Source organism: Episyrphus balteatus, chromosome 1, assembly GCF_945859705.1.
Source record: "Episyrphus balteatus chromosome 1, idEpiBalt1.1, whole genome shotgun sequence".
Classification (NCBI taxonomy): Eukaryota; Metazoa; Arthropoda; class Insecta; order Diptera; family Syrphidae; genus Episyrphus; species Episyrphus balteatus.
In genome coordinates, this window is record NC_079134.1 from 26740513 (window position 1) to 26754681 (window position 14169).

General features: G+C 29.5%; 1 protein-coding gene across 2 annotated transcripts in view; it reads right to left on the reverse strand.

The window, feature by feature from the left end:
* Window positions 1-4940: 4940 nt before the first annotated feature.
* Window positions 4941-14169, reverse strand: part of LOC129907585 (cytoplasmic protein NCK1) — a 63281-nt gene continuing 54052 nt past the window's right edge. For both annotated transcript variants that reach the window (XM_055983864.1, XM_055983863.1), the window contains exons 4-6: window positions 8874-9219; window positions 6079-6504; window positions 4941-6009 (exon numbers count right to left, since the gene is read on the reverse strand). In XM_055983864.1, coding sequence (XP_055839839.1) covers window positions 5800-6009; window positions 6079-6504; window positions 8874-9219 — 982 coding nt within the window. In that variant the 3' untranslated portion in view covers window positions 4941-5799. The remainder of the gene's footprint in view (window positions 6010-6078; window positions 6505-8873; window positions 9220-14169) is intronic.

Consider the following 14169-nt stretch of genomic DNA (forward strand, 5'->3'; position numbering starts at 1 on the left):
ATAAAACATGATTTAGGCTTCAAACATTGAATGAGTAAAATTAGTAACATCCAAACACCTTTTGGTGATTTCATAAACGTCTACCTAACTTAGGCCTGCGTTAGTCGTGTTCATAATCTCAGATTTGCGATCGTACTAACTTAGTCCATCTGCAATACCTGCTGTTCAAAAACGTGGGTGCAAAACTCACGATGAAATTAATTTGGCTCTTGATTCGATGTTTTTATTGGGCCATATTCATAGTCATATTTTAGGTCTTACAGTTTTTCTTAGAAGAGACAAAGTCAGAACTTATGAAAAAACTATGAATATGGTCGGTCCATTCAGCCCTATTCTGCTGTTCCCGTGAATCTCAGATCCGATTCACACATTCGGTTCACTTTAACTCTACCTTGCCATCCTGCTATCCATCGGGTAAACTGCATTATCATCCCTCAATTTGACGTCCAGGTGAACGTCAAATTAAAAAAAAAATGGCGACGAAGTAAATTGAAAGGAAAAAAAAATTTTTTGTTTGTGTTTATTTGCATAGAAAAAATAAAAGCAGCCGATTAAATGTTAAGAAATAATTAAAAATTTATGAAAAGTGGCATTTTGCTTAATTTCAACGATGGTGAATTTATTTTTACAAACAAAAGTGACAGATCCGCAACTTTTTTTAAGCGGATTGCAAATGTATGGAGCAAGTTCATTCACGTGATTAGTGGAATACTGAACAACATTACCGATATTACCGACGTGAGTTTGGATTCCCCCCGATGAATAGCAGAATGGTAATTGGTGAATATTTAGCGATTTTTCCCCCCGATGGATAGCAGAATAGGGCTGATTGTTAATAAACTTTAATATTGTAAAAAAAATGGGAAGCAAAAAAGTTAGATAATTACGGTCGGTGGTGCAAAAAATGATTCTTTTTTCAACTTTCGACACAAAATAGGATTTTAATGACACAGTAAATTTTGAAATCGTGTTTTTTGAGATAATGAGTTAAAATTAAATTTTTCGTATAAGGGTTGCTCAAAAAATGTTCTACAATTACTTTTGAAATTCAAATTTTTAGATACTTTTCACGGAACGTATTACTTTTTGTCGACAGAGTCGTACATAACAGTAAGGCAGCCGAGGCAGTGCAGTTTATATAAATAAATTATAACTCAGAGAAGATCTTATTTTTTAATTTATGAATAGAGCTTAAAGAGAATTTTCTTTTGATGTCTCAACCAGGGATGGGACTTTTTGAAAAAAATGTCGAAGTAGATTTGAACAAATAACGCAGTAGATTTTTATATTTGTATAAAATTTCATAAAAATTAACAAAAACTCAACATTTATTTCTTTTTAAGAAAATATAACAAAAAAAGAACAAAAGACAAATGTATGCATTGACTGCAATCAGAAATACGATCAAACAAAAATAATATGTTCATAACATTTTAACATGAGATTCACGTGAACCCGAAACATTTTTGTTCGCATAGAAATTAAAAATATATTGTAATTTTCCCCCGAATGGAATTTATATTTTCGGCAAAACTAGTTCCTTGTGCGTCACTAAAATTTTAGTTAGAAAAGACCTGTCGACCTCACTCATTACCTGAAAAAAAAGTTCAAACTACGGGGAGTTTTCTGAACGTGAACAACTTTCCGCACGGAACTTATAATAGTGTAAAAGTAAAATTGAAAAACTGAATTTTTTCGGGTGAAATCTTGTTCACATGAAAATCGCTGATTTATTTTAAAACAAAAAGTGCAGTAGATTTTATTTAAAGGCAGTAGATATGTTTCTTGAAAAAAAAATGCAGATCTACTGCAATTGCAGCAAAGTCCCATCCCTGGTCTCAACTGATGAATTTGGAGAAAGTTTTTTAAAATTAATTAATTAATCTGAGAAAAATAAATTTATATTTTACTTACTTAAATGCATATATGCTTGTTCACATATTTGTTTCGAAAATTTGGTCCGCAGATATCCGTCTCCATATGTAAGAAATAAGTATGTTTGATTGCAAATAACTCAGCAACAAGACCTCCAAGGAACTTTTGGTATTGAATTATGAATAGAGCTTGAGGATATCTTTCTCTTGATCAATCTTCATCTCACGATGAATTTGGAGGAAATTTTTTAAAATTGATTTTTTTTACAAGGTGTAGGGGTAGAGTACCCCCTAACCCTTGGATATTTTTCGAAAACTGAAAAAAAAAAAAATAAATTTGTATTTTTTTACCTAAATTGTGAGTTCATATCTGCAAGCCAAAACATATTTCGAGACTGGTTCGTCGATATCTGCCCCCTTAGAAAGAAAAAATGCAAAAAAAATCAGTTTTTTTTTATTTCTCATTCGATAAATTTGGAAGGAATTTTTTTTCTTCAAGAGGTACCTCTTGAATTTTTTCGAAAACGAAAATCCAATAAACCCACTTGTAACTTTTTTCGAGTAAATGATATAACGTGAAGTAATTAGTTTCAACATATGTAATTTCAAGAAAGAACTAACCTAACTTATCTATTAATCTTGTGCCCATGTAAAAAAAATATTGTACCACATAAGTTCGATATAAATAATATACTTAGAACTACAACACTTGCACCGGAAACGATATCCATACATACAAGTGTTTATTCTAACACTAACTTCAACCTAAGATATTTCAGAGAAAAAAAAAAAAGAGACAGCCCAAAGTTTTAAGCAGTTAGTTCATTATTAATAGTTTGAAATAATGTAGACTATATAATAGTAGCATAACTTCGAAAATATTTAAAAATCGGTTTATGAAATGGAAATATCTCAAAAATGTTACGTAATAGAATATTACTGACTGGCTCAAGTAAAAATACCATGTTGATCAGTATTAGTTGATAATTGTCTTGAAAAATGTAAAATTTGGTTCATATTTAAATATCACAAAGTATCTTCAAACTATTTGTAAATATAAAACGCATCCATAGAAGTAAGAGTTATATTAAGGTAAGAGAAAAAGTTAAGAAATATGAAAAAAATCAATATTTAGTTAAAAATGTTGTAATGCAGCGAAAACACACAATCTCATAGAACTGGCTATAATGCGCTTATGCGTGGTTCATGCATTAATAAACCCAAGGGTATACGTAAATTTCCCAGAATTAAACGAAAACAACAAGAATACAAGGGACTTGGCAGAAACATTTTAATATTCACTTAATAAAAAAGATTTGTGTTCACTATATTTTCGGAAACATGACAAAAGCAGTTCGTGCCCATTATACTTGGACTTTTAACCGTAATAGCTTTTCTCTAATGTAAATTACAAACAAGAGAGTTGAGATTTTAACGAAAATATTACTAAAAACGACGAAAATTGGACGATATTATCAGTATTTTGAAATAACCGAACTAATTAAGATCACTTTCATAAAAACTCAAAAACCAGATCCACGTTTTTAAAACATTTGCCAACACTGAATTCAGCACATATTTAGAATCTTAAGTTAATCGTGCACTAAAAAACTGCCGCTGGGGAACTTTGATGTAATTTGTTTTGTAGTGTTTATTAGTCTAAAGTTCACTTAGGGCAAATTTTGCACCGAAAAACTTGTCTCAAGAAATCTGTGAGAGTAAAATTTTTTTTTGAAATTTTACACGCGAAACTTAACCTAACTCTTATCCCAAATTCCTTTCGTTTTGGATATTTGGTAGGAATCCGAAATGATGAATTCATCCAAAAAATCACCCTTTACATCAAGCACTAAATGGACCATAAACAAATTTGAATTGCATTGAATACACCTCAGTTTAAGTTAGAAAACAACTATATGCCTCAATGGACCATATTCAACTCTCTTATGGTAAAATCTTCAAGTGTATAAAAATACAGTCAAATAAAATAAAACCACAAAAAATATATTCTTTCGTATTTTTACAAAAAATCTTTATTTATTGAATTATTAAATATTTCTAACTTATGATGTACATATTATTTTTTTTTTTCTTCTTTCTTACAAAAAGACTTTTTTTTGTATAATCATTATTTTAATTATATTTTTTTTATTATTATTTTGTTTTTTTTTCTTTAACTAAACTATAAATGATACAAAAAAAATTATTTTCTTTTTTGTTTTGTTTTTTTTTTTTAAAGTAAAAGAAGATTAGAAAAATTATTATAAACTATATCTTTTTACACAGAATTCAATAATAAATTTTTATAATATAATTAATATATTTATATTTATATATATACTAGTATGTATACTAAATTTATCTTTTTGTTGTTGTTTAATTTGTGAATGTAGAATTGGTTTTTTATATTTTTTTTTTTTTTTGTAAATGAATTAATGATGTTAAAATAATTCATTTACTTAAGAACTGATATATAAGAGATTTTTTTTTGTATTTTTAAATTAAATAAAATAGATTTCTTTTTTATTAATTTTTTTTTTCTTTAAGCACAAATAAAATTTGTTATTTATTATTCTTTTTGTCTCTCTTATTTTTGTATAGTAATAATAATAATAAATATTCTTATGAAAAAAAATATGAAACAAGTGAGTTTTTGTTTGTTTTTTTTTTTTTTAGTTTATAAGTCTATATATTTGTTTTTTGTATTTATTTTAATAGATATTATAATTTATATGCATATGTCTTAATATCATTTTTTCTTTTTTCTTCCATTTAAAACTTTCTTTTGCTTAATTTATCTGTAATAATTGTTCTTCGAGTTTTACTTTGTGTTTTTTTCTTCATTTTAAATAAAAATTTTTAATTGAAAATTAATAAAAAAAGCTTCGCATTTACAAAAGAATTTAAATTGTATGTATTTTATTTTTAAACAAAAGCAAGGAATTTAGTTTGTTTATCTTCTGAGTGCTTATTTATTTTTTTTTTGTTTCATTTAAGAATTTTCTTTTTCTTTATTATTATTATTTTCTATAATATATAATTCATATTTATATTTTTTTTATGAAATGATATTTATAATTTTTTGTTTTTGTTCCTAATTGAAATGTAAAGCAATTTGTATTAGCAAAAAATTTACAAAAATATTATTTACTTTGCATTAGAGTATAATGTGTTGTTTATGTGTTTTTTTTTTATTTCACTTCTTCCCGCTGTTCGATTTATTTTTACGAATAATTGTATATTATTTATATATGTATAAAAGATCACACTACGAATTAATGGGGAAAGGAAGGGGGCGATGAGAAATAAAATAAAATTTGTATTTCACTCTGATTTAAGGGGGGGAAGGATTCTTCTTCAAATTCATCACTACTACTCTCAATTTGTCGATGTTTTTTCTATGTTTTCTATGTTTTTTTTTTCTTTCTTAAAGAGATTACTTTCACGTTACATTTATACAGCACAGCGCTCTTCCACAACTTAAGTCTTAAATTTAAATGTTTGAGAATTAATATTTTGTTCACGAAATTAATTATTTTAATTAAAAATAAGTCCTTATACTAAAATATAAATTAAATTATTATTTTCTAAAATAAAATGTGTATGTTCTAGTATTTTCTGGTTTCTTGTTTTTTTTTTGTTGAGGATTGATGGCCATTTTTCGTGGTGACGACGACGACGATGATGAGTGGGTGATCTTTATACTTAGACAAAAAAAAAAGAAGGGAGGATAAAGATAGAGAGACGACAGAGAGAAATAGAGAGTTCGCGAGAATGAAATACGTTTTTTTTGTTTTCCTTACTTTTTTTTCTTGTTCATTGTTGTAATTTATAATTAGATATTATGTGGTAATTAGTTTGATGTGGATAATTTTTTTTTTATTTATTTTTTACTCGTTCATCTTTATCATTATTTTTTTTAAGTTTACGTTCCATTAGCTTTAGGCAATGGCCGTACTAGATAAAGTTTTTCTCCTTGCTTGTTTGTGTAGATGGGTGCTCTTTGGTAGTGATCGACTAATTGGTCTAGGGTGTGGAATTTACGCTGACCAATACAATACATGCCATTTTCAACATGCACACGAAAGTGTTTGTTACGGCCTGGCGCTTTAAGGGAAACCGAATAGTCACCCATCTGCAAACAAAAAAAAAAACATTCATTATCACATTATTATTCTCAAAAACAAATTATTATTGTACTTACATTAGTCTCGCTATCTCGTATAAGGAAATCGCCATCATGACCATGTTGATTTAATACAGTGTCACATTGACTGCGCGTTATAGCGCCATAGTACCAAGATTTACCAGCTAAATTGGGTCGTTCCATTGGTGGCATTGGCGGTGATGATTGTGGCGGCATATTATTAGGCATACCATCATTTCGTCGATCAATTGAATCACCGCCGCTACTACCGCCACCAGCACCATTATTACCACGATACGGCGTAGCTAAATAATCACTAAGCTCTTGTAAATAATTGCGTGGAACTAAACCAATTTGACCAGCATTGTTGCGTGCTTTATACCAATCGGGATCGGAAGACGGTCGATCGACAATTTCTAAACGATCGCCTTTTTCAAATGATAATTCTTGATCGTTATTTGATGTAAAACTATAGAGAGCAACCTGTAACAAAAAAAAAATTACCATTTAATAATTATGTTTTATGTTTATTTTTGTAATATTTGGTATTTCGAATAAAGAAATAAAGATTTATTGGGCTGTCTTTCAATTCGCTACAGATTTATTATATATTTTTGTTTTAATGCCTGAATAAAGTAAAATAACTACTTAGAATAAACGAGAAAGAGGGCGATTGATGGGACTTTAGCAGAAATCTTTGGGCGATCTAAAACCAGGCTCACCATTAAAAAGGAAAAGGTCTCTTTCACAGCTAATGGTGGAGAACGAAAGCTGAGTGCCTAAATTAGCTGAGTGCCTAAAACCAAAATTCAAGGTAAATTGGCAACACTTAAGTGAAGATTCTACATCCCTTCAATATGAAATATGGGAGAAGTTTTGAAGGAAATGAATACTTGGTAATATCGATTGTGGTCGATACAATTGAGCGCTGGTATTATTTAATTGATGATTTTCAATGGAGAATTGTCAACTAAACCACATTTAGTACCTACTACCTCATGGTGATGTATCCAGCAAGGAAAAAACTGTTGGAAAAAATACAAAAAGTGTGAAGCGGGAGCAACAAGGCTTTATAGAGCCAGTATGGAAGCAGTAAGCTTCGGTTATAGAACAATTTAAAATCGGGAGGCTTACCATCGGTTTCTAAGGTCAATCAAAGATGTCGAGATCGAGACAAAATAAAAGACAACAAAATTGAAATTAGTATAGAGCTGAAAGGAAAGGCTTCTAAAATTAAAGAAAAAAAAAAAAGGCACTGGCCTGAGTTCTTGAATTGAACGAAATGAAAAACAGACCTTTAAAAAAACTTGTCCACAATGCAATGCCTTAAAAACCAAAGTCAGTAAGGTTTAACAGGCATTATTATTACTTGTCATAACTATTACTTGGTAACTATAAACGAGAACACTTAAAATACTGCATTTTTTAAAGTAGGAACAAGTTTAAAAGTTTATCCTATTTTCGTGACCTTTTATTAATAAAAATTATGATCCTAAGTGGATCAAATTTTTTTTTTTTTTTCAAGTTTAAAAGTTTTCAAAGGCCACTGCACGACATTTTAACATTCGAGATCCTAAACTTGATTATTCTTTCAAGGAAGCAGAGCTGCAATAGAAAAACCTACAGCTCAAAATGGGAACGCATTAGGTCTATTTAATTCCTACATTCAAGACAAATTCTTCGCACTTATTAAAGTTAGATTTTGATTCGATAAGTGATACAATAACGGTGAAAAAGAGTAGACGAGAAAACTGTATTCCACTTTGAAGTAACCTTGAAGTGAATGATGAACTCTTTTACGCGGAAGAACCACCATGGTCAATTAGAAGTTGAGCAGTAAGTTTGTATTACTAATTAACTCTAACGAGTTACTAACTAATTCGTACAAAGTGATTCGACACAGGAAGAATTTTCTATTTGAAATTAACGGTAGCTTCAGTAATTTTAAGTTCTGTCGTACTATTATGTGAGTAAAGTAGCTGCTTGAATGTTGGCGGAATTCCAGTGTTTCAGCATATAAACCAGATTTATATGCGTAACTAAATATAGCTAATTACACACTGGGCTGGCTCGTTAACTTGTTGATTGAGTTCATTTTGAATCCCTGATCGTAAGCCCCACGAAATGTAATGTTGTAAAACAATATGGACCTAATTTACCATTTACGATTTAGTTGCGTAGGACATGTTGAGACGATAAACATCAATGTTCCAATTATGTAAGTATTCAAAATTACACTAATCGATGCGAACAAGCATTTCAGTTCAATTAGTCTTGTAAGGCTCAAACAAAAATTAGTCAAGTCAAAATAACGAATGATCGTCACCATTTGGAAGATTGATCAACAGGAAGTAAATTCTATTTTCAGTGTTGTTGTGTTGAGCCTTAAATACTGTGGTTTGACAAAAAAACCATTAGTTTAGGCTCAGAATTTCGAAAAAAAAATGCTAAACGATTAAAACCGGCCCTGTCCAATTTTTCGATCAAATAAGTTTTCATTATTTTAGGGTTGTCTGAAGCAACAAACAATTTCAAAAAAAAACTGAGGATAACTCAATCCAAAAACGGACTCTGTATCAACAATATACATTGAAGGAAAATGTATTCAAAACTTTCATTGAGCATTTTGATAGAAATTTGGCTTACACTATGTATTAATATACATTAAATGTACTCTAACTGCAGGAATCATGGTAGTAACTAGTAAATATTCGCAAATGAATTATGTTACTTTAAAAATACTCCTAGTAGTTCTAACAAGTGACTACGTTGAAAGAAATGCTATCTAGAAAAAATAAAAAAAAAATATGTATTCAAATAAAATAAATTAAATTGTAATCACTTTTTCTTACCACAATATCAAGAACATTCTCAGCCATCGCGTACGTATGTATTTCACCATCATTATCACAATCTTCGGTTGTATAATTACTGGGAAACCATCCAACTGCATTGCCACTCTGTCCTCGCCACCATCCATCGTTAGATTTTTCCAAAATCAAAATTCGTGTACCCTTTGTCAATGACAGTTCGTCAGCCTGTTGCGCTTGATAATTGTATTTAACAATTGCCGTGCCAATAGCCTCTGATGGATCGGGTGGTAGTCTTCTTGACATTGTTGGACTTTCGATTTGTCGTGAGGGCGAACAATTAGGAAGAGTTTTTGAGCCGGAACCTTTTTTCACTTTTTTCTTTATGCTGTAAACAACAATAAGTTGGATAGATTTAGTATTATGTTAAATCATTTGGAAATTATTGTAAAAATGTAAAACAAAGCATAAACAGTAATAAAATTGATGAGGGTTTTATGGGCTATAATTTTTAAACAATTGATATAGTATGCATATTAGTATTTAAATAACGACTAATGAGTATGATGAGCAAGCTCGTTGTTTATTTTAAAGATTTTTTACAGCGATTATTAAATACAAATTTGATTGTGATGAATGAACTTGACTGATAGCACAAAAAATGTTGATGAATGGGGAAAATACATTTAACATGATTGTATGAACTATGTTATGATAAGCTAAAAAATAAATAAAATTTGTTTTTCAGCAAGCTACAAAACAAATTATCTTAAAAGTAATAAATGTTTTCATTTTCTTTCAAAATAGATATATTCAGCCTTATTGCGATTTACAACTATCAATCGATAGTTGATAAAAATTAAATTTTAATACCTTATTACTTAATTAAAAAAGAGTTTTGAAAGCAGAGAAAGGTCCTAGCCGTTATTAAAGAAATCTAATTACAAAATTCCATGAAAAAGTTGACCAGTTTTCCTATAATTTTGGTTTAAAAACCCCAAATTTCAGTATTTATCAACAATTGATTGATAGTACAATACGGGTGATTGTTATTTTTTTATTTTCAATTTAAACTAATTAAATGTTTAGTTCGGTCATAGACCTTTTGGAATGATACCAAATTCATTTAAATATTTCTTTTGAATGCCAGTGACTATTAAATTGGTATTAATCGTCTAACTTAAAAAATGGATTATGTTAATGACAAAATTAATCATAATTTAGCGGTTGTAACGTTATAAGCTATGTCAATAAAATACAATGGAATAAATATTTTTCTATTGTTATGATAATATTATTTAATTATATTTTGCTAAGCATTCGACACTTAAAAAAATATCAAACTTTGTTAAACCAAGCACAAAGATTTTTATTTTCTAAAATATAGTTCACTCAAGTTAAGTTCAACTGTTAAATTAAATCTTCACTAATAAAGTGAAGATTTAATTTGCTTCCTGACAGTTCGATGCTATCAGTAGTCTTATCAACAAATGTACTTAAGGTAAGTTCATTGCAAAGGCTAACATATTGCAAAAGCACTTTCACTTGAGAAATGCAGTGTTGTTACAACTGTATTGACTTAATTAGATAAGAAAATATTATTTCAACTTATTATTTTCATTATGGCGAATGCAAATAACTTATTGACCAATTCATAATTTAAGTTAATTAGTATGTATTGGAAATGTAAAATTATTTTCATGTCTTTGTGAGGAAGGAATCAGGATGGTAATTTCTAGGGTAGCAAATTAGCTAAAACGCATCATTTGCAGAACAAATAAAGCCAAATCAAAGAGTAGGTAATAAGATATTGTTTCAAAATTTTCTTAGGGAAACAATATTCTTCTGGAGACTTGGACCTCATGGGTTACTTGGAGTTTCATAAACAATAATAATAATAATAATCGCAATAACGATAATCGAAAACTTGATCGTTTTTGATTTGCTCTCCGTAACTCAATCCTATCGTCTCGTTTGTCATCATGAAATTGCATACTTTAGGGTGCTTATTGAAGAACTTTTGGTTTAGAAAAATAAAATTACCAAAAAGAAAATATGTTTTATATTGGCAGATGGAGGTGTAAAAGAATTTATAATTATAAATATAAAATTGCAATTTTTTTTATTCATCTTTAATCGTTCATAGAGTATTTTTATTGTAGATTTTATTTTATTTGTGGTTATTAACATGAACAGTTTCTATAAATTTGAAAAAAAAGATTAATTTTGTTTACAAATTTACTCAGGACGGTATCGTCCAATGTTCGTCTAAGCACAATCGTTTTCTTGATGATAATCGAGTTACGGAAAGCAAAAAAACGATATCGTTTACGATGGAAGTGATTATTGAAGTTGCGGAAATCAAACCATATCATCGAAACGATATCGTTTTTCGATAATCGAGTTACGGAATGCTCCCAGGTAATATTTCTACATCGTAAATCATAGTTTTTGTATTAATTTTCTTCTAAATACATATCAATAGTCTCAAAGATTCTGTAAGTGTGAAAGAGATGTAGTTATTTTTCTCTTTCCCACTTTTTGATTTTAAGCGCATTTGCTAGATATAGTAACCTGGGCACTAATGTACCCAGGTTACTGGGCAGTGGGCAGTCCCTGTGTAACCCATCCACCAAAATTACTGATTATTGTGAAGTTTTCTTTCCTTCTAAAATAATTAGAATAATTCGTATTTTGGTTTGTAGGTTCACAATTTTTTTAAAATATTTTAGGACGATAACAAAAACCTGAAATTTAGTGTTAGGTACCATGGAATAGTTAGAAAAAGAAGTTCGTGGAAATGTTACTTCTACAAATTTCAATCGAGCAACGCCGCATTGATATAAATTTTAAGCAAAAATGTTTTTTATATTCAAATGAGTCGCAGTGTAAGGTAAACTTATGTCGAATTCCTTTTAACAAAAAAAAAAAAAAAATCGAATAAAAATCGATCTCAATGCGTTTTACGTGTTGTCAACAATGTTTCGAGCAATTCGACATAAAATAGCATAACAGTTGTTTATACCGATAAAAAATGTCTACTTTTTGTAAAAAATGGGTTTAATTGGAATCGGTAGAAATTTAATTAAAATCAGCAGCTTCTGCGAAGTCTACTTTACAGATTCGCATATAATTATTTTTATATTCAACTCTTAGAATGAAAAATTCGTTCTCAATCGGAGACTAGCAAACACAGTCACTGGAATCATATTCTCCTTATTTATCCGAATGTGAATGAACACAGGTCGTCTTTTCGTGAGACTTCGAAGTCCGGTCAGTACAAATTTTTCATATACTCCAACAAAATCTTTGTAGGAATTACTTATGTATAATGAAAATGAGTTGCGATAAATGATTTGGAACATTTTAAAACTATTGAACAAAAAGGGTTTCAAAATCAGTTTGGCTTTGATTATCGTGTTTAAAAAAAATCGCTTTGACTTATCAACTGAAGATTGCTTAAATTATGTAAGCTTTTGAGTAATGAACAGCATTGAGAAGTCGAAAGAGATTAAATACTGAATGGAATCGACTGTGCTGATAATTGACAGTTATAAAGCACAAATCGACACTTTTGTTCGATTACAAATTGACAATCGCTTTGCCCACTAACACCTATTTATTAAGATGTTCATTTCATATGTATTTCAGCAGTTTCCTTGAATTCAAGTGATTATTGTGGAAAAAAGTCAAAATCAATAAAAAAGTGTACAAATAATTGCGCCGTTGAGTCGAAAATATTTTTCTAAAATCATAATTTTGCTATCGTATGGACTAGGGTGGCTTAAACATCGATAGTCGGACGTTTCGATAGTATCGATGTTTTCAAAAAAAACTATCGATACTATCGATAGTATCGATAGTTTTTTTTTTAATAAAATTCACCTTATCAAAACCACAAAAAAAAAAAAACAAACAAAAAATGATATTTTAACTTCAAAAACGTTTATGAATATTCCTTGCTAGATGCTTACATTTCCTAATTGTCTAAATACCCAGATGGATTCAATAAATCATAGTCCCAGTAAAAAAGAGACTTATAGCCCTATTCTGGAAAACCTCACAAGTTATGAGGACCTCACAAGGTCAGGTGAACTTGATTTTGTGAAGTTTTCGAGTCACAAAAACTTTCGAATTTGTGATCTGCTCTGAAGGAGGTCACAACTCATAAGTTGGATTTTTGCTTGTTAGGCCCATTTGCTGAAACGAAACTTAAATATTTAAGTGAATCGTAAAGCCCTAAGTTCTACATTGCGATTTGCACGAACTTCAAACTAGGTCATAAATTCCTCTAAGTTAAACATAACTTAGGGGGAAGAAATAGTAGATCATAAGTAGTTTACGTTCTACTTAAGCATATTTATTTGAGAAAAAAGAGAGAATATAGCTCAAAAAATGATGCGTTGGTACCAAAATGGACAAAAATTAAGTATAGCAATATGAGTTGACTTACTTTTATAAATCCTAACCATCTGCAAACGCAAAAAATTCTCTGAAAATTTTTTTGAGAGAATGTTCAATCTTTTGTTGTTTTTTTTTCAACACTTATTTTGACACACACATACGTTCACAAAACACAAACACATTCACTAAAATTATTCCATTTATTAATTAAAACGCAAGTTTTACTGGGCTTTCACTATTTTTAATTTTTTCCATTAATTTAAAGGCGTTCTTAACAATTTGTATTGCTACAATTTCTCAAAAACAAATAAAAACTAACTGACGTTTATATCGATTTGACAAATTAATTTGAAGTTCTCAGGGATTTCTCGCATGAAAGTCAATCAGTGCTAGGTTGAACATAAAATTTTTTTAGAAACTTAGAATAAACTAAGTAAAACATAAGAGCTATGTTCGGCCTAGCTAAGATCAAAATTTACGACTAGTTTCAGCAAATGGGCCTTAGAAGTTTGTGAGTTATGATCACCTTGTGAGGTTTTTGTGACTTGTGAGGTTTGCCAGAATAGGGCTGTTATTTTCGGTATTTTTTCATTTAAGCCTGTGCCCATGTTCTGTAACTTTTATCACTGGCGATAAAATATTTGAATGGCTTTAAAATCCATTTAATCTCATCAAAATGAAAGAAATTTTGTTCCAGATCATAATTTCTTAATTCATACATTCTGAATTTGAAAGAAATTTTGCTTTATTTATGGAAGAAAATGGATTTTAGAGACATTGAAAAACGTTTATCGCCAGTGATAAAGTTACAGAACAGGGGCCCTGGTACGCTGCTGATGCGAAACGAAAAATTTTCAAGTCTTCAAAGTCGACAACGAAAATGCTAACGAAAAAATATCATCGTGTATTCTGTCAAAGTCAAAATAAAAAAATT